Source organism: Agelaius phoeniceus, chromosome 3, assembly GCF_051311805.1.
Source record: "Agelaius phoeniceus isolate bAgePho1 chromosome 3, bAgePho1.hap1, whole genome shotgun sequence".
Lineage (NCBI taxonomy): Eukaryota > Metazoa > Chordata > Aves > Passeriformes > Icteridae > Agelaius > Agelaius phoeniceus.
The window spans coordinates 80,061,895-80,088,408 of NC_135267.1; the positions used below are offsets into that span (position 1 = coordinate 80,061,895).

Here is a 26,514-nt window from a genome sequence, read left to right on the forward strand (position 1 = left end):
CTCACTGGTTTTATGCTGGATCCTACTCAAACAGCATATTTAAATCTTGTCATGAAAAAATGGAAGCACTTTAAAGACAAGCTGGGTTACAAAAGCTAGAGGTTATTTTTTAATAAAGCATTAATATCTTTAGAAGGGACTTGCAAAAGTATCACTTATGGTGATAGGCCTGTATTTCCTTCTTTCTAAGGGTGGTGACTAGATCTTCAAATACAATGGGACTATAAACAAGGTGAAAGGAAACCACAGATCTGTACTATGATCCAACTCCTTTCATGGTGGAAGTCTTGTGGTAATAATGCTTTTCACATCGGCACGTCTGCTTTAACATGTGTTAAAAATCTTCAGAATGCCCCTAAGTGGGGAAAGAAGCAAACACCTTCAGTAGTAAACCCAGCCAACACAATACCTAAGTATTTAAAAATGGAGAAATTCCAGGTTCCCCAGCCAGGACCTGAACCTGTGACCTGATGGCCTGGAGGTGTGAAAGCACTCTCCTGAGCCAATGATATCACTGTAAGGGCTACAGACTGAAGACATGTCAAATGAATCATTTATTCAGTTCAGTCAGCTTCAAATTTTTCTTGGTAAATGTTCCCGAACACAGAGAAAGGCTTCCAGGTTTCTGTGTGGGTGAGTGCACATGTGTGTGAGGACAAATGAGCACATACCATATCCACTAAAAATATGAGAGCTTGCATGTTTGTTCTGACATAATAAACATTAACTATGCTTTTTTTTTTAGCTATGTTCCAATCTATAGGGATAATTTAAAGTATTTGGGATCAAAGGGTATGCCTCAGTTTCAGTTAAAGCAGATACTTCTCAATGCAAATGAAACCACATAAAAGTTATCTTGCGTCCGGAGGGAGAAAGATTTTATTATCCAGCATAATGTTCTTCAGCTTTGACTAAGGATCATCCAACTGACGTTTAGGATGTTATCCATTGGGAACCTCCATGTAATTTTTAAAATGAATTTCTCAATTTCCTTCATAGAGCTATTGGGGATTTATACCCCACTGTTGGCACAGAATCCAAAATCCTGTGTTCCTAATGATCAAAATACATCTAGTATTTTCAGACTGAAATAGTTCCAATTTTTTTCCTGCGCTTTTGTTTAAATTAAAAGCTTCTGGGAATCCTCCATGATTGTGCTCTAGAGGAGAGTCATAGAATTTGCAGTCTTTGTTCTGCAGCTATGTTTGAAATTTTTCATCTTCCCTTGTGAGGCAGGTTCTCTTTGCCTGACCATGTTGGTGGTCCTTATCTCTTTTTTTTTTTCTTCAGATTTATCCTGCTTTAAATGCAACTAGCTAGAAATCTCCAGAAGTAAATCTTATACCTAATTTAACTCTCTCTAACAGGAACAGCTTTTCTTTGCTCCTTCAGGATTGCATGACACAGATGGGACACTTTCACCATGTGATGAACTTTGTAAGAAGAAAAACTCCTCTAATCTGCTCAATCTTTCCACTTGAGGAGTTCCAGGCCATAGTAACGATTCCTGCTATTAGCTGTTGCCCTGTATTTGTCTTTCAAATACAGGGCAACATTACATTTCTTTCCACTGCATTTGTTATTCTAGCAGGTATAGTAATTTGATGTCCTCATGTAAGATTTGTTCTGACAAAGACATTCCAAAGATTTCCAAATCTTATAAATCAAGTTGCTGTCATGTCCATGTTTTTCTTCTTCAGTCTCTTCCTGGGGTAAGCATCAGCCAGCAGTTACTCCAGCCAACATCATCAAAATCAGATGCTTTTTTTTCAGTTGCTGCATTTCCAAAGCAAACTCAAACAAGTAAAGATATCTAAGAACAGGTTCAGGGACCTTGCAAGTAAATTATAAAAGCATACAACCCAAGCAGACAGAAACAGCCATATTAATGCTTCACTGAGCCTCTCTACGTAGTTTTTCAATTCCTGGGTTTTTCCTACAAGTAAAACATGTATTGCTTTAGCCACAACATTTACCATTAGAGTAACAAAGGCCCAAGTGAAAATCCAGGAATGTTCATAATAAAATGCTTTACCAGTGCAGGTTGGTATTCCTACATGGAAAGATATGTCACTGAAAGACACATTTATAGTAAGAAAGCTGCATCCAAACTAGGCCTTGGAACAGTTTATACCGGGTGGGGGGTGGGTAAGAAGTTTGTATCATGCCACCAGACTGTGTAACCAGGGCTGATGTGTCTCAGGCAAAGCCTGACATCTACCTATGCTGCTTCCACTAGCCCCTTCTCCAGAACCCAGAAATAAATCCGTGTGTCAAAGACATGTCTCTCTGTATCCATTCAGCTTTTGTAGTCACCACAAGTAACACCTTCTACCTGAAATATCACAGAAGAGTACCTGATTTCCAAACACGCAAACAAAATACAGTCTTTTAAAAACACAACAGCCAGCTTTCTTTTTAACACTAAACGATTGTATTTGCCGGGATGTCCCGATGAAGGCAGGAATGATGCATCTGACTCCATGTTCTCAGAAGACTGATTTAATACTTTATTATACTATATTTTATTAAAAATACTATACTATACTAAAGAATACAGAAAAGATACTTACTGAATGCTAAAAAGATAATAATGAAAATTCATGACTCGTGGAAAAATCTTTCCAGAGTTTTGACATGGTTTGGCCCCAATTGGCCAATGAGTCATAACAACTCACACCAGAATCCAATGAAACAATATCACCTGTGGGTAAACAATCTCCAAACACATTCCAGAAGAGCACAACACAGGAGAAGCAAATGAGATAAAAATTGTTTTCCTTTTTCCCGAGGCCTCTCAGCTTCCCAGAAGAAAAATCCTGGGCAAAGGGATTTTTTCAGAGAATGTGAATGCCACATTAAACTATATTTCCTGGAAATTCTTCAGTCCTTATTGGTAACCCATTTCTCTTAACTAGAGGGGCCAGGGGTTTTTTGTTCTTTTTCATGTTACTGGTGCAGGTACAAATGCAAGGGATGAAAGCAATGGAGTGTTTCAAGCACTGTTGGAGCAGTGCTGTGTGTTTCCTTACCTGACTCCTTCATGGGACACAGGGCGCACTGCATGCCCCAGGCCTCCCCGTACAGGCAGCAGCACTCCGTGTACGTCGTCTGCTTTCCAACCAGCGGGCGACTACAGACGAAATCGTCACTTAGGTGCTGCCAGCAAAGGTCCTGGTAGACCTCAGCTTCCTCAGTTTGTTCTGATGGAGAAGACAGGATTAGGTCATTGTCACAGCACTGTTATTTAAATAAGCTGCTGGTATAATGATAAAATTTGTAAATTTAAATAAGAAAAATAACTCAGCTTTACAGACTTTGCTGAATACAAATTTAAGCTTAGAAGTCATAAGCTTTTTTAAGGTCATGAGGTAGCTCATCCCTTGAATGTTCAGCTTTGGAAAAATCTTAAAATGTCCTGAGTTGTCACATTAGGCCAATTTAAAAGCACATTGTGTTGGATATCCAAAAACCAGATCTTTCTAAATCATAGTCATTGCTGAACACTTAACAGGGATTCAGCTCGGCTCCCATGGAAGTTAACAGAGCTTGACAAAAAACAGCATTGGGAGAGAGGTGAATGTTTGGGGAACTCCATCCACACAATAGATCTTTAAAAGTTGTTATTTTGCTTTTCTTATATTGCAATCAATGCATCTGAAAGAACTTTTACAACTAGGGCAGAGCTGAACAAAAATTTTACATGGTCTCCCTGGGAGACTGGACAAATACTTGGAAGACAGAGTCCCATTAACTAAACAGACAAACTACATCAGTCTCAGGAAATCCCCTGAGCTGAAAATAGCTGGAGGCTGAGAGAGTGCTGGGGAGGGTGAAGAGAAGTATTGTTTATCTGCCCTCCTGGTCTCCAATCATCCACTTACAGCTATTGTTAAAGACAGAACACTGCTGTGAACTACTGTCACATTCTTATGAACATTAACAAAAATCTGTATTTTTGTCAAGGCTGGAATATTTCAGAGGCATAATAGTTTTGACACAGATCTCAGAAGAAACCATTCCCAGTCCCAGCAAGTTCTGATCACTGCTGATCAGAAGGAGAGGAACTGTAAACTTAATCTTCCACTTGTAATGTAAAAACCTCAGCACAATAGTCTTGTGAAGACATCTGCAAGGTTTTGATTTTGTTCCAACACAGAGTGAAAAATAAGTGTTGTCACAAAGCAAGGTTCTGTTTTGTCTGTGCATATCCATTTACTACATTTTTACATTATGCATGGCTGAGTACAGAACTGAAACCTCACTCAAGAGCAAAACGGAGTTCTGAAAGCATGAAGGTGATCACAGCTTAGATACGTATTCTACTAAGAGCTTGCCAGAATATGCAGTGAAAAGCAGCAGTGGGTCTCTGCAACTGACTCCAAATTCTGCTGGCAGCAAAAGAACCAGCCTGCCCCCTCCCTTTGTGTGTGAGGGGGACATTGCCAGTAGCGACACAAGGCTTGAGTGCTCTGTGCTGGCTGAGATGTTCACTGCTGTGTCAGCCGAATGTCTCATGACAGAAGACCCTTTGGGCTCTTGCATTCTCTTCACATCCTAGATGAACCCAAAGGACAATCCTGCTCTTGGTTTGTTAAACTGAAGATTGAACAATAGAAATGCTGTGGTTCTTTCACAGTTTCACGCAACAGGGCGACCGCATTACTCCTCAAAATCTTAGCCTTACAATTTGGAGTGACTAAAGCAGGCATTCAGTCTGTATTCCCATTTCCTTTTACAGAAGCATCTCAGGAAAATTCACTGCAAGTTGCAGGAACCAGAGGTCTGGATTTATGGCTATACAGTGCCAGCATTAAATCAAACCCATTGTAACACTTCTGTCGAAAATATGAGTGGCATAAACAAAGCTGTACAGACTGCATAATGCTCTGGATTTCTGAGAGGTTTCCAAGAATCTCATAATATCTAACTTTTTTTTTCTGAAATAAGTGTCTATTGGAATTAAAAGCACACACAAAAATGTTACTTCGACACTGACATTGAAGCCCACAGCTTGAAACTGTGAGCTCAATGTACCTTCAAAGTCAATCAATTGAAAGCACACATACAATTTTAGCTATTTCCTCCTATATCCTGTCATTCCTGTTTTTATTTTACTTTGGTAGAACTGAATCTCGAGACTTAGCCTGCAGCCAAACCCCAGCCTTACTGAGACAGCAAGCAGGCTGTGCCTCATTACCTACAAGGCTGGACAAGGCAGACGCAGAGCTGTTGAACTGGCTGAAGACTCCTCAGCCCGAGCCTAATCTCACAATACTTCCAGCAATGTCCTGTCTGTATGGGCAAAGTGGAGCACTGTGGAGTCCTACATCACGGTGCCTTCTGGATCAACAGATGACGGTCCAAGCATTGCCTTCCAAAATCCTCCAGAAGAGCAGGCTCATCCAAGGATGACCCAGTCTAAGCTTAGACTTTGGGTCTGTAGCCATGTCAGCACCACCTCGTAGAGGTGTACTCACTTCAGTAATATGTATAATGGATCATACCACTTGAATCTGCTGGTCTGATGCATCGCTTTTCTGTTGCGTCCAAAACCATTGGGTGTGTACAGAAACAGTTGTAAGATCCTTCTGTGTTAATGCACTGGCCATCAATACAGCTGTTTGGGTCCTGACATTCATCCGTGTCTTTAAAATGGAAGGAAATGTATCAAGGAAAGCCAGCACAAAGTATTTGCATTGTGTTAATCTATGTTTTTATTTTCCTATATTAGGAGCAGACTTCCCTGCATGCCTTCTGTAAATTACCACAAATACCCATTGCTGGCAAAAAAATCCTGCCTGTGCCCATGGAGAAGGACAGACATCTGAAGGATGCTGACCTCTGATCCTTAAGTCTTATGGAGCTAGTACAGAGAAGTACTTGGGAGGATAAAGAGGCTTGTTGTAGGGGTTGCAGTGCCAGGAATACCCTGCACTCAGTATAGCTGCTACTGCTTCCCACATTCCTCTCCCTTTAGGACAATACCAGCAGGCAGGTGGGCATACTCTTAGTGATTTCTTGTGAGCTTGTTAGAAGAAGAGATCACCTTACCTAGCCATGGTAGTTATTTTTCTTAGTTTGTCTTGGAAAACAAAGGCTGAAATTTAGCTCAAAGGGAAGAGCAGGCCACTTCAGATAAATTACATGTAGTCAGCTAAAATCCCACCCTTTGTAAAGAATAATCATAGAATCCCAAGGTAAAAGGCTCTCTTATTGCAGTTGCAAAAACTGCTTCCTTTCATTATGCTATTCTGCACATTATACATGGTTCTCTGCTTACAAAGCAAAAGCCAGGGTCATGGTCATAAGTAATTTTCAGTTGAATACCAGAACCAAAAGAGTACAAGGTTGTGCAGGCTAAAATGGTCTTATCAATGACCTCAACTGTAATTTCACATTGTATATTAACTCCTTGGGGAAAATAGGTGTCCTTGAAACAAAAAAAAAAAAAAAAAAGTCTGCACTAATTTGATTTAATAAAGTAAACCCAGAACACTTACCAAATGAAAGGTGAGCTTCAACATACAGGCTTTCACTGCTCACCTCAAATACAAAGAACAGAAGGCTAAACTGTCCCTTGGTACAGTGAAGCAGCAGTATGCATGTAAGGAGGGAGCCCCCTCTGATCACTTTGTGCTGCCTGCATTAAGGCTGGCACCAGGTCTTGACTGTGCACTCAAAGGAGCACAAAAGACTGTTCTGGAGATGAAAACTCCTGAGAGTAATTTGCTGAAAAAGAAGGCAAATAAAGCAAACCCTGCTCTACATGCCACAGCCATGTCATCCAGAATTGCTGCTCAGCCAAGCAGAAGGAAGGGAAATGACCCAATGCATCTTACAAAACTGCTACAGGAGTCCAGAGGCCCAGTGTTTCTCCCCTTACTGGAAATGCCACAGTTGTGATGGGAATCCTGCTATAGGAGTCTGCTTGTTTTGCCCATCTGCATACCATTATAGTGACAAGACCACTTTAAATAAACTTACCAAAGCACTGGAGCTTAACAGGGTCATAGTATGTGCCTTGTTTGCAGTAGCACTCATAACCTGGCTGCGTATTCAAACAGAAGCCGTTTTTACAGATTTCTTGGCCAAAGAGTTGGCATTCATCAGCATCTGGGGAGAAAACATGAAGGCTGTGTTACCATTGTTATTATGGTGCCATGTAGACAAGCAAGATAGAATAAATCCTATACACTTCTCTGTTCAAGCAAACTTCAGTTTAAACAGAAAATCCCAGGAGCACAGATATCCACAGAAAAAAAACCCCTCAGACAACTGGTATGGAAGAGGCTATGTAGCCAGAATGGAAATGGAAAACTTGGTGGACCCTTACTTCTCTTTGTCAGAATTAAGTCCCATGGCACAGAGAGACTGGAAAAATCTGCAGTTTCCCTTTCGTTCCTTTGGTACCACATTGCTCCTAACTCCAAGCAAAACAGATGAACAATATAGCCTGTATTTTCCCATATAATTTGCTTTACTGAAGGTGTTCCTACCATGGATGTAATTTAAGCACACCATCTGGTTACCAAACTAACTAATCAGTTATGCTTATGGATGGACTCTGTGACTACTCTTCTCTTTGCATAGAGTTTGGTGACTCTGCTGTGCACAGTAGGAAATCTTCCTATCTGCACTGCTCATGGTTTTGTTGCTTAAAGCACAACTTGAGTGCAGCCTTCCCCCTCACAGGACCAATTGTGTCTGTGGCTGAACACTGGGTGGCAATCACTACAGAACTAGTGATGGCTGAAAAAGAGACTCTACCATGCTTTCAAATGAGGCTAAACGTGTTCAAGGAGGTTTCATGGAAAATATATGCCAGCTCATATATTGCTTTTCACAGTTGTACACATTTTTTCCCAGTCTTATATTTATGTATTTGTTACTGTTGGAATTCCATTCACTTCCTTTTTTCCAGCCTACTTTTCATTTGCTAGACCTACTTAGAGCCAATCTGTTAAAGCAAGGTTTGCAGTGAAAATGGCAATAAAAGGCACAACCTAAAGTAGGTCATTCTTCTCTCAATACCAATTGTTTTAATTCACTGTCTTCTATATATTTACTCCCCATTTATATTCTGGGGAAACCATAGATTTTATCCCAAAGCTATTATTTCCAGCTGTACTATAGTTTTAAAGGGAAATCATTCAAATGTTTGCTTTTCTCCAGAAGAACTGAAAGATCTAAAAAACTATTTATTTTTACATCCACTCTTCCAGCCACTAAGTGGCTACAAACATTAAATATTTTGACTGTTTAGCAGCAAGAATAATGCAAAGATTAATAAAAAATGTCGTGTTCACATCTGTGGTTTTCCTGTGGAACACGAATTTGTGTCTGGAGAAAAATGGGAGATCCTGGAAGCAAAACCAAGGAAGGCTACCAGGCTATTCACTTCTGACAGATAATTCCAATAAGAAAACAGGAATTACTCCTACAAGCAGAAGCTTGTGGACAAAAGCAACAGTAACATTTAAGTTAGTGTAACAGAGAAAGATCACATTATGAAAAGAGCACATTAGTAAAAGTTATTTATCTGTTTAGTGTTTGTCCTTTGTGCCATTCCTAACACAAATTTACTGAAAAGGGAAAAAGTCTTATTATGACAGGGATTTGTGGAAGATATTTCCAGGTGGACTATTTCAGTATTTATTCAGTATACATTTCAGTATTTATAGCAGCTAGAGATATCACCAACCCTGAGGTAGCACAAAAACAACACAGATTTTATTTGAGACTAATTTGGATATGCTTCACACACAGCAAGTTCCAAATCCTCATTGTGAATATACACAGAAATCTTAGATCTCTAAAGATAAACAACCCCCTTAAACAATCCCTCAACAAAAATACTCTCAAAGACTTTAAGATGAGCTCTGTGACAGTCTTAAAAATTATTAATATTGATGGCTACTTCTCAAAACTGAAAAGAAATTTTGCTGATCTCACTTTTCCTTCTTGGTGATGACAGCTCCCTCCCAACTTCTATCACTCTGATTTCTTTACTACCACTGGACTACCAACAGTAATTATTCTGTGAAGGTCTGTAATGAAAATATCGTTGCTGAACTTCTCTTCAGTTTTAATATTCATTCGCCCTTGCAGGCCAAATGTTCAACAGAACTCTCTCCTCTCTTCCTGCTCCTCATACATATATTTACATATTTAAGCTGGCATTGTATTCCATATGTAAATAAGTATCTGTGGTTTGTGGTCACAGCACCTATTCTCACAGCATATAGCACTTAGTACAAATTAAACCAGAATATTACAGAGACTGTGTAATTAACATTCTTAACAACCTGTAGAATGATTTTCAGCAATGTTTTGCACTACAAACTGTTTTTATCACCTAATAAAATTTGAATTAGTATGCTTACATTCCTGGCTCATATTTCTAGTCAATCAACTACCAGAACTTCTGAAATAATTAAACTTAATACAAGTCAGTACTGACCTTTGTAATTCTGAGCAAGAAGCCCGTAAGATGATTCTCCAGAGGGAATGAAACCTTTTCCTTCAGGACACAAGTCAGTAAATTCAGCTGGGAGAGAAAGAAAAAAAATTATGTTGTTAAGAAGAAGGTATTCACATATGTAGTGTTACATGTATTTCAGAGTACTTTGAGATATTAGCCTTGTTTACATCTATCAGGCAATCATACACACCTTTAGTTTAATGGGGGATGTTAAATGCCACAGCCTGACTTGCCCTTGCTCTCAGTTTGCAGAGAAAAACCAAACCTCACTAGGGTGCCTACAGCATCACACAGCTCCAGGCAAACTCATTTCTCTTGCTTTTTGGCAGGAGAATGTGGTCCTTACTAGATTTCATGGTGCACTGCAGTTATAACAATACCAGTAGCCAAATTACATTAATTAAAGCTAGCATGGGCCTCTCTGAGCTACGCTGCAAGCTGTAATCTAGGCATACTCCAACTGAGATACAAACCCCTGTCCACATTCTTCAGTCCTCACACAGGCAAAACACTAATTGACTGCAACAGGAGAACATGGTGTGCATTACAGAGAAAAATTATTTCAAGTGTCTTGGATACTATACAGAATCAAACAAACCTATCCAAGCAGAGAGGCCCCTTTTTCATTTTGCTTTTCATTTCAATTTGACCAATTCTAAGGTAGCTAAAACAGGAATTAAACATGATGATGCATTTCTGTGAAAAGTCATCTTTAGCATTTAATCCCAAGGTTTATGCATGTTCTCTCTTATGTGATTTTTTTCCCAGCTGGATTCTGAAATTCAGCTATCCCTGTTTATGTTTCAAGTACTCTTCAAAATTTGTGACAAATATCACATGGCTCTGTTTGTCTAATTTAATATTTCGAGGTTATACAATGGTCTGCAGAGAACATTATTAACTGATGTTCTGTAAGTTGCAAAATGTAAAACTAATGCCATAATATATATTGGTAAGCTCTTGTGCTGTAGAAACAGCACTACAAAGAATAGCTGCAGTCTCAAAAATATTATAATAGTTACCTTTGTTTTCCAGCTTGTGGAAAAAATCTAAAGTGTTACCATAGCATCTGGAAAAAGCTCTTGTGAGAATCCGTATTTGCCTAAAATCACTGTTCAGTAACAGGCTCTTTTAATCTCTAGGGCAAGAGCAGAGAAGGCAATGGATTTACACCAGGTACAAATTATTCTTATCACCCTTTCCTCTGTAGAGGGTTCCTATGGATAAGTCATGACTAAATACTAAAAAATATGGGATTTAATGGGCAAGCCTTCTCTAAAGGCAAAGCAAACTCTGTTAACATAAACACGATGCTTCAAAAGCTTGCAAAAGGACAGAAGGCCTCCTCTTACCAGTTCCAACGACAGGGCATGGGAAGATTTCACAGTTATCACCCCAGCCAGCACCCAAGGTACAGCAGCATTCCTGTTTGGTTACGTTGGATGTCAGCACGTTGTCACAGAAATTGGCATCATTCAGATTGTAGTAGCACTCCTTCTTTCCATCTTCCTGTAGATCAGCCTCTACTGGCACTTCTAAGGTAGAAAAGAAAACATAAACCACACAAGATGACACATGAAATTAGTCACTTTTACAGGAGGTCAAAAGAGCAGAGAAGAAAATGGTTAGATACAAATTTTGGTTTAACTTTTTGACATTAGAAAGAACGATGGAAGTCGATGACTTTCCTTTGGCTTTTTCAGACCTGTTCTCCAACTTGACCATAAAAGGATTCCTCCACTTTGCACTTCCATCATTTTCAAGCAATGCATGAAGTACCTACTCTCATGTTCTGCTACTAATGGACATGGCCAGCTTTTGACATATGCTCTTCACATACAGAGGTAAGCAAATATTACAAACTCATTTTTTCAGATAAAGGAGTGAAGGCATGAACTGAAAAGACTCAATTTTCAAAAGAATGAGCATTTACCACCCCTTTTAATTTCATTGTGAAAAAGCACACTCCAAATTTGAATACAATGCCCTTTATGATTTTTGCAAAAGTAACTTACTGACTTCACGGTAAGCAGAGGAATATAATACAGATGTCAAGTTAACTGACTCTGTGTTTAACTTTAAAATAGCAATCCAGCCAAGAAAGCAGATTTATTGCCTTAAGCACTGACTGGGTCCTCTCACAATATTTATATGGACTGAAGGCAAAATAGTCTGTCCCATAGATCCAATAAATACCCTATTACTATAATAGTTAAAGACCTTTCAAAAGCAAGGCACTCCTAAAATACCCCAAGAAGCAATTTTGAAAGAAAAACCTATTTACAGCTTCTGTGTTTGCAGAACTCTGTTTACCTAACATTTCACTTCACAAAAATTATCATCAAGGGCCACATAAAATTGTTATTCACCCTTGATCAATATGAAAAACTTTTCACAGGCCATCAGTAAAGTCATCAAGTTCTAAAATTTTGTATGCTCACATTTATCAATCAAACCCAAAACTTTATTCAGGAATTTAGATAGATAAATCTTGAGGCGACTAGCTCATTTCCTTTTTATCCAGGGAAATTCTTTATGCTTAGTACTTAACAAATGTTTAAGTCACAAAAAACCTTTTAAAATTATTCCATGTTGGCTGATTTCTCACTCTTTGAGATTTCATTGTTTTTACCCAGGCTCTTGTACAATAAGGTCAGCATGAGACATTTCTCAAGAAACACAGCTATTGAGACAGGAATCAGAACCTCTATTTTATAGAGTGGCAGTGCATTTCAAGATGCTACTGCAACAAATGTTGGCTCCATGGTGTGGCAGGAAAACTGGAACAGAGCTGCTACCAGAGACATGGTGAGAGGACTCGCACAACTAGGGCACTGCAATAAACAGCTGTAAACTCTTGAGAAGGGACAGGCAGGGAAAGAGAGGCTGTGGGGTAGCCCTGCGTGTTAGGGAGTGTCTCAGTTGTCTGGAGTTGAATGATGATGATGATAGGGTTGAGTGTTTATGGGTAAGAATCAGGGGAAAGGCCAACAAGGCAGGTATCGTGGTGGGAGTCTGATGTAGACCACCCAGCCAGGATGGAGAGAAGAAATATTCTATAAGCAGCTGGGATAAGTCTTGCAATCCCTGGCCCTTATTGCTGTGGCAGACTTCAGCATAGCAGATGTCTGATAGAAAATACTACACAGCAGAAAGGAAGCAGTCTAGGAGATTCCTGGAGTGTGTGGAAGAGAACTTCCTGACATATCTGCTGAGGAAGCCAACCATGGGAAGGTGCCCCAGAGGACTTGCTGTTTGTGAACAGAGAAGGACGGGCGGGTGATGTGATGGTCAGAGGCCATGGTGAGAAAAGCAGTCAGGAAATGATAGTGATTATGACTCTTTGGAAGTGAGGAGGGGTGCTAGCAGATCTGCCACCTTGGACTTCCAGAGGGCAGACTTTCACCTCTTTAGGAGACTGGTTGAGAGACTCCCTAAGGCAGCAGTCCTGAAGGGCAAAAGAGTCCAGGAGGGCTGGATGTACTTTAGGAAGAAAATCCTGAAGGAGCAGGAGCAGGCAATCCCCCTGTGCCGAAAGATGGGACAGGAGGGAAGATGAACAGCCTGCCTGAACAGAGAGCTTTCCCTGGAACTTGGGGAAAAAAAGTGAATCACCTTTGAAACAAGAGGCAAGCAGCTCTGGAGTGGGCTTTAAGATCTCACTTAAAAAGTGTTTTTGAGGTGAGAGCTTGAAGATAGTGATGTCTAACAAATGCTGAAGGAATTAAATTAACTTCAGCTCTTGCTGTTTCAATCCAATCACTGCCCACCCACACTTCCCAAAGCAGATGGAGCAAGGGAACTTTACTGGGCATGCAAATACTAGATCCATTTGGAGAAAAGCAGATTTAAAAATGTCAGCATGGGTTGCCTATTATTGCACTTCAATAGCATAAACATGTGTAATAGTTCTTTTGGTTTCTAATTAGACACAGACAATTGGATTTACTTCTATTTTCCTCAGAAAAGTGACTTCAATTTTGGGAGGCTAAGGGGTTGGCAGACACCTCCATTCAAATTTAGTATGATGTTGCCACCTACAAGGCTTTGCAGTTTTGCCAATATAACTAAATCATACATTAAAGGATACACCCAGCTGGCTGCTTATTTCAGCTTTGTTACTTTAGCCTGTGGTCAACCCTCATCTGATAATTACAATTTTCCATAATGTGTTGAATTTCATCAATTGAGGTGGTTTTGTGGTATCAGTTGCTATCCAATAGGAACTATATTAAGACTATCATGTCACAGAAATCCAGATGAACTAAATCTGCCATTCCAAGGTGAGAGAGCAGTACTTCAGTCACCAATTTATACATTTTCCTTGGCCATTTGCCATCTGCCTAACTGAATTAAAGCCAAATCTTCATTAGAAGAGAAAGTGTGGCTGTTTTCATGCTGCTTATCAGAGAAAGAACACCAGAAGCTGCCTTGGAAGGAAAGGGATATGGTCTCATCATGTCCTTGTTTATTCCCATTTTACATATCATGTGCTGGTTTCTCCTCCCATTATCTGTTCAGCAGCTTAAATGGCTGTTGTTTACACAGCTGTGAGGGAGGGTTAGTCAAGAAGGTGTCATGAATGTTTGGAAAGCAAATGAGACACAAACCTTTTTTTTCTTTTTAAACCAAGACCAGTCTATGTCTACAAGCTTTTAATTTCTCTGTCATAGATTATTAACCATTTAGTAAACAGGCTGTTTCTGAAAGTGATTTCACTAGGTATGTTGACAAAATATGACAGAAAAGGAATACTTATTTTTGTATCATTGTTTCTGTTTTTTTTTTTTTTTTTGGTTAGAAAATGTAAAATATCTCTATATCTAAGGCATGCCGGTAAAGGAAAAGAATTTTACCCTATTTTTGATATAACTGTTCTATTAACAGCCTATGAGAGGAATTCTGTGTAGTTGCTGCTGGATTGTATTCTGAAGTATTTCTTAGAAATAGATTTATATACCTTAGCATAACCTTAATCCTACAATATCCTCAGTATATGTTTGATGCAAAAACATGCATCAGTAATATAGGATTCAGTGGATAATATGGATTAGCATATGCTTAGACTTCAGCATACACTGAAATATTTGCCTAAATAGTGTTCTGTTAACAACTGTGATCTGAAGAAACCAAAACATAGACAGGATCTCAAATACTGCAACTATGTACCAACAATGCTTACAGATGCAATCAGAAAACTGGTTTGCAAAAATGAAAAATAGTCATTATAACTTCACGACTTCTAAAAACTCAGCAAATGATGACTCCGAGCAAACAGCTTGAGTAAGAATTTGAGTAACAATTCTCACTTTCAGAATCTGATTTTCAAGAAGACAGTAAAAGTATATTGGTATGTGCCTATTATCAGGGTGTACTCGTTTAGATTTCTCAACTGACTCCACACATGACAAGCTAACACGTGCATGTACAGTGCATATAAATATACCTGCATATACACAATTCAGGGACTAGTGCAACTGATGCACACATAAAACTTACAGCTAAGACTTCGTCCACAGACAACTGAAATTCACTTAACAATAAGAAACCCCATAATGTTTAGGAATTTTAGAATCTATACTCATGCACCAAATTTCTAGCCTTAAGGAACCTTATGGATCAAATTTATTAACTGTTACTTGGCAGCATCAAATTTTTTGTGCTGGTGGTTGGTTAGATTACAGGGGGGATTGATTTTGTTTCAATATTAATCAATCTAGAAGGGACTTATGGTTTTGGACACCAAAACCATGTTTTTGACTTATAAATCCCATCAATTACTGTTAAATATATTACCATAAGTAACTGGTTGTATTTCATGTAGCCAGGAGAAAGCAACATCTAAATTAGCTGTAGGTACCTAAGTGGGCCCAGGTACCTTAGTGGAGATCTCCATGGTGATGCTGTCCCTGATGCCCCCCAGGACACGGTTGGCCCTCCTGGCTCCCAGACCACTGCTGAGTCTTGTTCAAATTGCCATCAACCAAGACCCCCAGGTCCCTTTCTGTGGCACTGCTCACCAGCATCTCATTGCCCAGCCAGTCCATACATCCAGGGTTGTCCCATCCCAGATGCAGAATCCGACGTGTTCCCTTGTTGAACTTCATACCGTTGGTGATTGCCCAGCTCTCTGATTTGTCAAGGTCTCTCTGCAGGTTCTCTCTGCCCTCAAGGTACTCAACAGCTCCTCCCAGTTTTGTATCCTCTGTGAACTCGCTCTGTATCCCTTCCATTCCCATGTCCAAGTCATTTATGAAGATGTTGAAGAGCACAGGGCAGAGAATGGAACCCTCCCAGGGACAGATCCCCAGTCCGATGTCACCCCATGCACTGTAACCCTTTGTGCCTGGCCCATGAGCCAGTTGCTCACCCATCCCATGATGTGTTTATCCAGCTGTGTGATGGACATTTTGTCCAGAAAGATCCTGTGAGAGACAGTATCCAAAGCTTTACTGAGATGAAAAAGATTACATCAACTGGCTTCCCTTGATCAGCTAGGTGGGATACCTTGTCAGAAAAGGGAATCAGGTTTGATAAGCAAGACTTTCCCCTAATGAAGACATGCCAGCTGTGACCAATGACCATGTTGCTTTTCAGGTGTTTTTCAATAATTCCCAGATTAATCTTCTCCATAACTTTACCAGACACTGAAGTGCGACTGACAGAACTGTAGTTGGCAGGACCCCCCTTCATGCCCTTTTTGAAAATCAGGACAATGTTTGCCATTTTCCAGTCAGCTGGGATCTCTCCATACTCCAAAGACTGCTCAAAAATGATTGAGAGAGGCCTCACAATGACATAAGAGGCTCTTAGAGTATTCTTGGTTCAAACCCATTAGGTTGCAGAGGCTTACAGGGATCCAGATGGAGCAGCAGATCCTGCACAAGTTCAGGGTCAGTTTATCATTCTCATACCATGGTCCTCCAGCTCAGATCAACAAGACCCCCTTAGCTTGTGTTGAAGACAAAGGCAAAGAATGCATTAAATGTCTCTACCTTGTCTGTGTCCCTGTTTGTGAGGTGACCATCCTCATCCTGTAATGGGCCCATGTCATTTCTGTGCTGCCTTTCTCTATTAGTGTATTTGAACCCCTCTCCTTTTTATTGTCCCCCACAGTAATAGCCACCATCAACTCCAACTGAGCTTTGGCCACACAAATTTTCTCCCAACAGTGGTGAGCAGCATCTCTGTATTCTTCTCATGTTATCTGACCTTCCTTTCACTGGACATATACCTTCTTTTTTTGTCTTAGCTCCAAAAGAAGACCCCTGCTCAGTCAAGCTGGTCTTCTGCCTCACCTGCTTGTCTTTCCATGTTTCAGAATTGCCTGTTCTTGTGCTCCTAGGCAGTGGAGCTTAAAAAGTAAGCAGCACTGAATGGACCCCCAACACGTCCAAGAGCATTTTCTCAGGGGACCTGGCTAACTAGCTCCCTGAGAAGCCTGAAGTCTGCTATTCTCATATCATCAGAGCTGAAGCTGGCAGTTTCCTCTTGTCATGAGATTTTAAACCTGATTGCTTCATCGTCTCTGTATGCAAGACAGACATCAATCAGCACTTCAGTCACAAAACCCTCCTTGTTAATTAAGCAACAAGTCAAAAAGGGCATCCTTCCTAGCTGGCTCCTTTAGTACCTATACCATGAAGTTAGCATCCTGTTTGAGCAATCTTCTGTTTGTGCCAGCTGTTTGATGTTCCTAGTTAACATCTGGCAAGTTGAAGTCCCCCCAAAGGACAAGGGAAGTTGATTGGAGATTTCCATTAGTTCCTCAAAGAAAAATTCATCATTGTCCTGGCTAGGTGGTTTAGAGTAGAGTCCCATGATGACATCCATGTTATTTGTTTGTCCCTTTATCCTTACCTGGAGACTTTAAACCATACCATTGCCAAACGTAAGCTCCACACATTCTAGCTACCTCACTGCCTCACCTGGCTTGCCTGAAGAGCCTGTAAACATCCAATGTGGCACTCCAGGCATAGTTTCACCCTACCAGGTTTCTCTTATGCCAATGATGTACCTCTGCAAGCACTGCTATTGAAACATTTCAAGTTTTGGCATGCCACCCCAAATCATACTTGTTATAATCCTCAGATATTCAATGTCCATTAGAGCTCCTGGATTCAATGTTATGAGACCTGTTAGTAGTATAATAGTCTATATGAGTAGTTCAAATGTGTACTACAACATGCCACAGTTAAAACCACAATTATACTTGAACTTATTATTATTACTTATTACTATTATTGATTATAACTTGAAATTCATAGAGATTGGCAGTTGCTAGAAATTAATCACAAATAGCTTTATATAGTTTGTTAAAAGAATAAATGAGAACACTTTAATAGAAAGCATGCATTTTTTTCTCCCTTAGGTACAAAGATGTATAGAACAGTAGATTTTCATCTCCTACAGAATAAAGTTCTTTCTTCCTTTATCTTTTCTTATTTCTGAAACATTTCCTACATTTTATGAATGGTACGGCAGAGAAGAGGGGAATGAGACAATCAAGCCTTGCACAATTTTTTTGCACTTTTTTGACTGGAAAGTGACAATATGGGCTTAAATTCCTGATGCATACACTGGGAGGATTGTTTCAAGGCACAGCTAACAACAGACAAATTTCCAGCAAGTGGAATCTAAATAAAAGGAAGTCTTGAGAGCCCTAAGGGTAAGAAAAGCGTGAACAGCACTCTACAAATCTATTGGACTTTAACCACATGTAAGAAAAGTCCCAAATTAAAGTAACATTTGAACAAATGTCACCTATTTGAACTTCATTCAAGGGGAACAAACACTTATTTATGCACAAAAATAAAGAATGAGAAATAAGCAGGAGCTGGGTGAGCCAGCCTGAACTATAGATATCTGTAACAGGATAACACAGATTAAGTTCTTCCTTTCTGCCTTTTAAGTTGTGCCTTCCATAAGCATGGTGCACACTAATGCTGACAGATGATGTCCATATGCACCATGGGAGCTCTGGAAGCACCACGCCTGACTTGAGTATGTGGCTTGTCAAAGCCAGAGAGGATGTGTGGCTATTCCAGCATTCTTTACAGCAAGAATAGTTTATAAGAACTAATAACAGTCTTTTCTCCTTTTACTTTGGAAGAAAAGAGTAAGAACTCTATTCCAAGTACTGCCATTTTGCCTTACTCTAGTCCAAGACCATATGACGTAAAGTACCTCTCATTAGCTCCTTGTGGTTTCCTATGAGAGATCTTGATGACCTTATCAGAGAAGACACAAAGGCAAAGCATGTGTTTTGTTAGAGCCTGACAAAATCTGGAGGGGATGGAAGAACAGTTACTTTCCAGACTGATCACAGCAAAGCTGTGCTCACTGCTGATAGCATCATGGAATTAGTACTGACAGTAGAGTATCCATCTGTTGAAAGCACAATCAGTCATGCTGTGTTCTTCATCCCCATCCTCCCCACAGTAATGTTAGGGTATGTCCTCAAATGTCCCTTGGATGTGAGTTCTTTTTACATGACTCAGGTCCTGTGCTAAGTTTTTAGTTCTGGTTTCATCAGCTAGCTGAACTCTCCTGAGTACTGCCTCCTCACAGGCCCAAAATATTCATCAATCAGCTGTTAATGATATTTCACAGGCACTTCTTGAGTGCTGCTGAGTGCTACATTCAGTGATCTAAATATTTGTGACAATTAGGTCATGGATATTTCAACCCTCTTTACAAGTCTGAAAGATCACGAGTGATAGGAGAAAACAGCCACAGCCTGGAAGCTGTAAAGAGAGCATCCTGGCCAAAAAGCCAGTTCCTCTAAGGCTTTCCAGAAGCTACATCAGCCTGCAGTGTAAGAAAACAAGGAAAAACCACCAAGATTTGCCTTCTGAAAAAAGCTATGCAAGTAAATCCTATCATTTCTTATACTCTGTTCATCCTCCTGTGGGTTTGTTCCTTTCTCCAAACTGGATCAGTGTAGAAATGTGAAGGCAGCTTTAAGAGTTCTAAACTATTTTTCAATTAGTGTATTTCCAGTAGCATTTTCAACACCCAAAACACTTTATAAGAAAAGCTCAAAAATCCAGTACAATGGACTAGTAGGAAATGGACTAAAGCAGTAAAGCAGGCAAGGACACTTCAAGAGAGACTGACAACAGAGGTAGTTTGACACCAATGTAGTGGTTTGGGTTTTTGCTTTCCCAACAACCTTCTCTTAGGACTCATATTAAATCTAGATAACGCTAATAAGATTAAGACTATTGTGCTGATTTTGGCTGGTACAGAGCTCTTCACAGTGGCCGGTATGGGTTTGGTTTTTGGATTTGTGCTGAGCACAGGGTTGATAATCTAGGGTTCTTGTTATTGCTGAGCAGGGCTTACATAGAGCCAAAGTTTTGCTTTTTGTTCTGCCACACTGGTGATGAAGTTGGAGGTGCATGGGAGGTGGGGAGGAGACACAGCCAGGACAGGTGACCCAAACTGACCAAAAGGATATTCCAGACTGAATGACATCATGCTCAGGATATAAAATGAGGAGAAGGAGGAAGAGAGGGGATGTTTGGAGCAATGGCTTTTGTCTTCCCACATCACTGCGACGTGTGATAGGGCCCTGCTCTCCTGGAGATGGCTGAACACCTGCTGGCTCATGGGAAGCAGTCAATTAATTCCTTGATTTGCTTTGCTTGTGTGTGTGGCTTTTGCTTTCCCTATTAATCTGTCTTTATCTCAACCCGTGAGAGAGCTTTCTAGGGGAGTGAGTAAGTCGCTGCTTGGGGCTTGGTTGCCATCTAGGGTGAAACCACAACTAAATATAACTCTTGGTTTTAATAATATGCTCATGGATGTTTACAAAAGTTTGGACAAAAACCAAAATCACTCAGGCCATAGACTTGATTCCATATCAGATTTCATTCATACAGTACAGTCAGCAAGACTATTTACTCCTACCTGTAGTAATTGCTCAATATTACTGCCAAGTCTGTTGATGTATAACATTTAAAAGGTGCTTCTGCTCTATTTTCCCTGCTAATGATTCACTGACAACATATTCTGTCCTAGAAAACCTCCTCTCATGCACACACTTTCAAGACAATGACAAAGTTTTCAATTTTTCTGCTGTAGTTAAAGCAACACCAATACTGCAGAGCCAGCTTTGCCTTTCCAATGGTTCAGCACGCAGTTGAAATCATGCCAAGCATGCAAGAATCCACTGGCAGTTTACCTGGTGAGGTACGGAAGCGACACTGTCCGGTCATTGGATCGTACTCCTGGCTTTCATCGGAGCACAGACACAGGAAAGAACCATCAACATTTTCACAGAGGGCTTCGCCACATACTCCACTCAACATTTCACATTCATTCACATCTGGGGAAAAAATCCAAAACAGAAATCAATTGAGACCCCCTACCGACTGATCTTTTATCTGCTGTATCTGTGCCAATACTGTCTGCCAGATTACAGATGTGATCTCTGGGGAAGAATTAAAAACTCACTAATACGTAAGTGGATTCATAAACAAGTAGTAAGTCCTTTGAAATAAAGACCCCTGAAAGTTTATAGACTATTCGTGTTGATTAGGTGCTGATTCTAGACCAGAACACAGTTTTTTTGATGCTTTTCTGTGTATTCTTTTATTGGGATTTAAGACCCAGAGTAATTAAATTTGTTTTCTTATCTTTGTCATCAAACTTTCACTAAACTCAAGGAGCAAAATGAACAGGCTTTGGTGAGATTCAGACTGCATAACAAAAAAGACAATTCATTTTCCTTCCCAAAATACCATTTTTCTTGTAAACAACCACCAAACAGAGAATTCCGCAGCCCGATTGCCACCATATGTCTACGCATGGACTCACAGGCTGCTCTGGGATCCACAGAAGTTGTGCCCAGGTCACCCAGGGACCCCCACTGAACACTGCAAAATTCCTCCCTCCAAAAATTCCACATATTTTTAACTTAGATTCCATATACCTTCTAACTAGCCAACCTGAAATTTTTTTTTGACTGATAGAATTGTCTGTTGTTTAAACAAGGACCAAATACTACCAAGATCATTTAGCTTTATTTTCTTTTTAGTTGCTAACGTTGACATTTGAAAATCTACTTCTAATGCAAGAATCTCATTAGTAGATAGAAATTATGCTGATTAGTATTAGAAATAGTAATTTCTGTATCACAGTTCAGAAATTCCTATAACTGAGTGTGGTCTAACTTGTGAAGCAGTATTTCATCCTTTTTACCTCTTGCCTATCAAAATCTAGTTATCTGAATAAATGTTGATTTTTGTGTGTTTTTATATAAATATGAATTTTAACTTAGAGTTTGCTCGCCTTTAAAAAATGCATTTAGATTTTTCTTTATCTTTTTACTGGCTTCCTGTCGTAGGAGATAAGTCTTCTTTGGAGAACATTGCCTAGTCAGGAACTAGTGACTTGATTTTCCCCTAAATTGTTTTGGATGATAACTGGCTTCAAAATTTAAAAGAGTATTTTATACTATACAGTATTATACAAGAAAAAAAAACAACAAGCAAATGCAGTATTTTGTGTTTCAGAATTATTTCAGTGGGAGCTCAAAATTAAATTTAGTTTCACACCATCCTTTACTTTCCCCTTTTATTTTTTACTTTCTTTGCTTCATTTGTTTTCATCCATGAAAAGTCACTGTATGACAAAATATACCTTGCTATGCAGCAAAGTAAGTGCCAAATGGCATCAAGAATTTCGTAACAAAACTACTTAATATATTAGAAAATGCATACAAACACTCTGTAAAACTTCTAATTCCTCCTCTCTGTTACCAGTAAATGAGTTTCATCCCGAGTCTGGCTTGAAGAAATTGCTTAATGAATACCTCTCCTTGATCTGGTATTAATTTTATATTACAAACTTGTGCTGCCTCAATTCTCCAGCCATCACTATTAACAACAGATCTGGAAACCTATTAGTCACAAAAGAAATGCGCACAATTTACGCATCTACAAAAATCCCACATCATTTCAAGGTGATAGGTGTCTTTCCTGGAGCTGGAAGCTAATGTCAAAATCTGTTTAAACACCATATGCCTCGGGAGGTGCCATCTAATTCAGCCTGGCTGTGCCACATTCCAGATGTTATTTCCTGCAGGGGGTAGTGCAGGGTTCTGGTTACTCAGCTAAGAGACTAAACAGATGTGGCACTTAAATAGGCTAAGATATTAAATTCATGCTATTATATTTGTGAATGGTTCTGACAGGCACAAACAAGGAGGTTTCTTGGGTTTTTTAAAAGAAATAAAGTAAGTGGTTCAGCTTATTTGCTGCTGCCTTCTGTTTGCCCTAATAAAAGGTATTCATTAAATAGATAAAAAGTAAAGTTTCCATTTGGCACAAAGTTCAGTGAGTAAAGAAGAGCTCAACCCTATTTTACTATTAAGTGGCATAACTTTAATAAAAAAATGTCCTGAAAACAAAAATGTGAAATGTGTTTTGTTGGAATGCTGTTTTTGCTCCCTTGAACTTTGCAGCAGTGACTGCTGGCACCCATGAGCTCACCTGTACAGCCTTGCCCCTCCTGCGTGTCCTGGTAGCCCTGGTAACAGAGGCAGCGGTAGGAGCCATCCATGTTCTCACAGAAGCCATGAGTGCCGCACACCGTGCCGTTCGTACACTCATCCACATCTGCAGGGAGAATTGCAGCATCAGAGAGGCTGTGTGACAGCCAAAGGCACACACTGACTGAGTGCAGAACACCCACAGATGGGCCACTTTGTAAACAGATGCAGCTAGGCCTCCACACATTGGGAAGGAACACAAGGACAAGACACATAAATTAATGGAAGCACACAAACAATTTAAGACATTCTTTCAGTGTTAGCTTTGCAGTAAGTGTGTCAGCAATGGGCAGCTGCCTCCACCCATCTGTTTCACCAAACTTGCCAACCACAGCATGATGTTACATACTACAGGCTAAGGCATAGTTTAAATAATTTCTCTGACTGACTTATAGATTCTACCAGTGCCCTATTATACAGTCAACAACACGAGTGAAACTGAACTCACTGCACCTACAAAAAAACTTCAAGGGTATAGCTACATGCCCTGCGCAGAAGTGCTGCACAGATTTCATTCTGGCTCTCAGCACAGATCACAGTTTCATAGTCTTAGTGGTAAATATCTGTGGACTGAGCCTTCTGTCTTAAGTCCTGTAAATCTACACATACAAGTCATCTTGCTCAGGTGCACAAAGTAATTCCAATGCCAGAATGTTTTCTCTACTGGCCTTTTCATTTGTAGTTCCAGTTTTTTTGCCTTACAAGTAAGTCACTTGCACGTGTAAGTCTGTTCTTTGACTCAGCTGCCCATCAAATTACAATGAAGCAGAGCTGTTTGTGGCAGACTGTGGTTTATTTTTGTAAGTGTGTTATAAGTGCTAGGAATGTATTATTTTTATCTCCACTCAAAGTAAGACCTAAACCCAAAGCCCTGGCCATATGTGGTCATCAAAGATGCCATGAGGTGCTTTTCAGGAGGAAGAACACTAGCTGTGAACCTGCCAGGATACTAGGATTTCTAAATTCCTTCTGCTTTCTATATTCCTCTGCAGTCTGAAAGAGAGAAAATGTTGCTGTATTTCTTTCCTAAAAAACATTAAGTAAATCTGCTGCTTTCCTTCTGCACATTTCCTCAAGGGATAATTGCATTTTAAATGGGGAATAAAGTGATTTATCTGATGCTTGTTCCTATCATTAATTCTGCACATTTTGGTAGCCCTTCATGTGATGGAGCCTATCATCATTTTACCTCCAGTGAAGGCCTTTGGCACTCCCTGAACTAAAGAACTGTTGGGACTGAATCCTGCAGTGCCACAGAGAGAAGGCTTCTCCAAACAGGTGAGCCTGGTGCTTTTCTGTAAGGACAGAGTAGGGCTCAAATGTAGTCCTGCCTACTCCTCCAGCTCTCCACAGCTGTGTCAAACAAAAACCTAGAGAACTCAGCAAAGATGCACTGCAGTCTTATCCTGACAGTACTCACCGACCAAGGACTTTTTTACTTTTAAATTGTGATTTATGCTCAGCTGAAAGGGAAATCTTGGTCTTTGAACAGTGTGGTCAAAGCCCCCCAGGCTACCAAAATTTGAGCAGCATGTCATTACCATCCATGCCTGTTAACTCTTCTGCTGCCCTCCTGCAACCCAATTCACCTGCACAAGCTTTGTGTGCCTCAGGGACTGGTGTTTTTGGGATCTTGAAAACCAGCTCCACCTGTGCTGTGGTGGAGTCTGAACAGATCTGGAATCACATGTACACTTTTAAAAAGGCTAAAAAACCTGTCTGACAATTTCTGTACCAATGGAACCAACTGTTAAATTTTAACATTTTTCTCAGAAAGGCATGTAGTTTCATGTGAGGATGTTTAAGTGATTGAAAACTCACTTCTCCTACTGAACTGATTCATTGGTTAACAAACTTCAGCCCACATATGAAATGCAGGCAAAAACTACACATACTAAATACACCAAAATCTAGGAAACATGTATGAGTATAATTGATGGTTATAAAAAAGTACTTGCAGATGGAACTGGCAGAAAAATTTATTTGGTTTGTAAGTTTTGTAGTAAAGGTTTTAATGGTCTTTACATAATGATTTATTAAACAAAGAAAAAATATTCAAGGCATTTATTTTAGAAAGGGCTATTGTATTTGGCAAACAATACAATAGCCAGTATGCTTATTCTCAAGGAATTGAATACAAAAATTTGGATGGTTTCTGGATATTGAACATATTGAAACCTACCACAAGTCCTTCCTAGTAGAATTAATTCAGCAATGCAAATAAGCAACTTATCTGTGTTAAAGACTGTCAGAGGTGAAGGGTCAAGAACTACCTTTTATACCTTTTCCTTTTTAAGTCCCCAGAGTGACAGAATTATAAAAATATGCATATGGAGTTACTGGGAGGAAGACAATGGAAATTTTTTACAGTTGTGTTTTTCTGGTCCCTTCTTCTTGCTGCTGTGCACTGTCCCTGCATAACATATTTGCTATTAATAGTCTCATGTGATCAGCAGAGTTTCACATATCTAGTAAAAAAAAATCTGAATAATCTGTCTCTTAATCAGAAAGCTCTGTTAAGAAAAGGAATTCAAAATGAGTAAACAATGGTGACTTGACAGCCTGGAATTTCAGACAACAGACAATAACACAGTGTTTGTGTTTTCAGTGAACAACTATGGTTAAATAAGAAGTTCCTGAGCCATGGGACAGTTCCTGTTAAAAACCTATGCAGAAGAAACTACAACTGGAGATTTTAGAATTACCTAAATTACAGAACTCTTCTTACTTAAAACCTAAATGTTAAAGGAAACAGGGGAATGGTTCATGCAGCTGGATCTTCACAGGTAAAACAAGGTCATTGGCTAAAAAAGCCACAGAAACAAAACTTGTGATTGTAGCAAGTGTCCTAATTCAGTATATAATACTGCCACAGAAGACAGGATTTTTTCTAAAAAGTACAGTCTGAACATCTTTCAGTGCATGGGATATTACAGAGAAGGTCCAAGCACCAAATATTTTTCCTTGTCTAGACAGTTCACTCAAAGGACTCTTTTTTACAGCCGGAAAGGACATTTGTTTCTTTAATCACCCCATAAAGAGTGAGGCTTGTAATCGGCAATTCTCTTGCTACATGGAAGCAAAGTCAGGGGAAAAAACTAAACATGAAACTAATATATCCTATGTCTATAGAGTGACTAAAGCAGTTCTCTGTAATTAAAACTTATTTTGGAATCATTAATCAGTGCTGCCTGCTTTAATCAAAAGGCAAGATGTGTGCACTCACACACACTTTTGTGCAGTTCAACACTGTGCTCCTGTTTTCTGACAACCTGAACAAGATGAAGGCAACCTCCACCTCAAGCACGATATTTAAATCTCACTGAAATCTACTTACACGGCAATATGTCTGGAAGAGGAACTAGTTTCTAAGACAGGCCTGCAAAGTGATTAGAGCAGCAGAGCTATGATTCTGAAACTTCCAGGGCTACCTATAACATGCATCCATAAAAAGGAAGAAGTAGAGGTGGGA

The 26,514-nt window shown here is 39.7% G+C and overlaps 1 protein-coding gene across 8 annotated transcripts in view; it reads right to left on the reverse strand.

Annotated features, from left to right (window-relative positions):
* The window catches only part of LTBP1 (latent transforming growth factor beta binding protein 1), a 188,106-nt gene that overhangs the window by 12,704 nt on the left and 148,888 nt on the right, over window positions 1-26,514 (reverse strand). For 7 of the 8 annotated variants that reach the window (XM_077175710.1, XM_077175707.1, XM_054628955.2 and 4 more), the window contains 7 exons: window positions 22,984-23,109; window positions 20,673-20,816; window positions 10,837-11,019; window positions 9,464-9,550; window positions 6,988-7,116; window positions 5,508-5,648; window positions 3,033-3,203 (listed from right to left, as the gene is read on the reverse strand). In XM_077175710.1, coding sequence (XP_077031825.1) covers window positions 3,033-3,203; window positions 5,508-5,648; window positions 6,988-7,116; window positions 9,464-9,550; window positions 10,837-11,019; window positions 20,673-20,816; window positions 22,984-23,109 — 981 coding nt within the window. The remainder of the gene's footprint in view (window positions 1-3,032; window positions 3,204-5,507; window positions 5,649-6,987; window positions 7,117-9,463; window positions 9,551-10,836; window positions 11,020-20,672; window positions 20,817-22,983; window positions 23,110-26,514) is intronic. The other variant, XM_077175708.1, reaches the window with a different exon arrangement.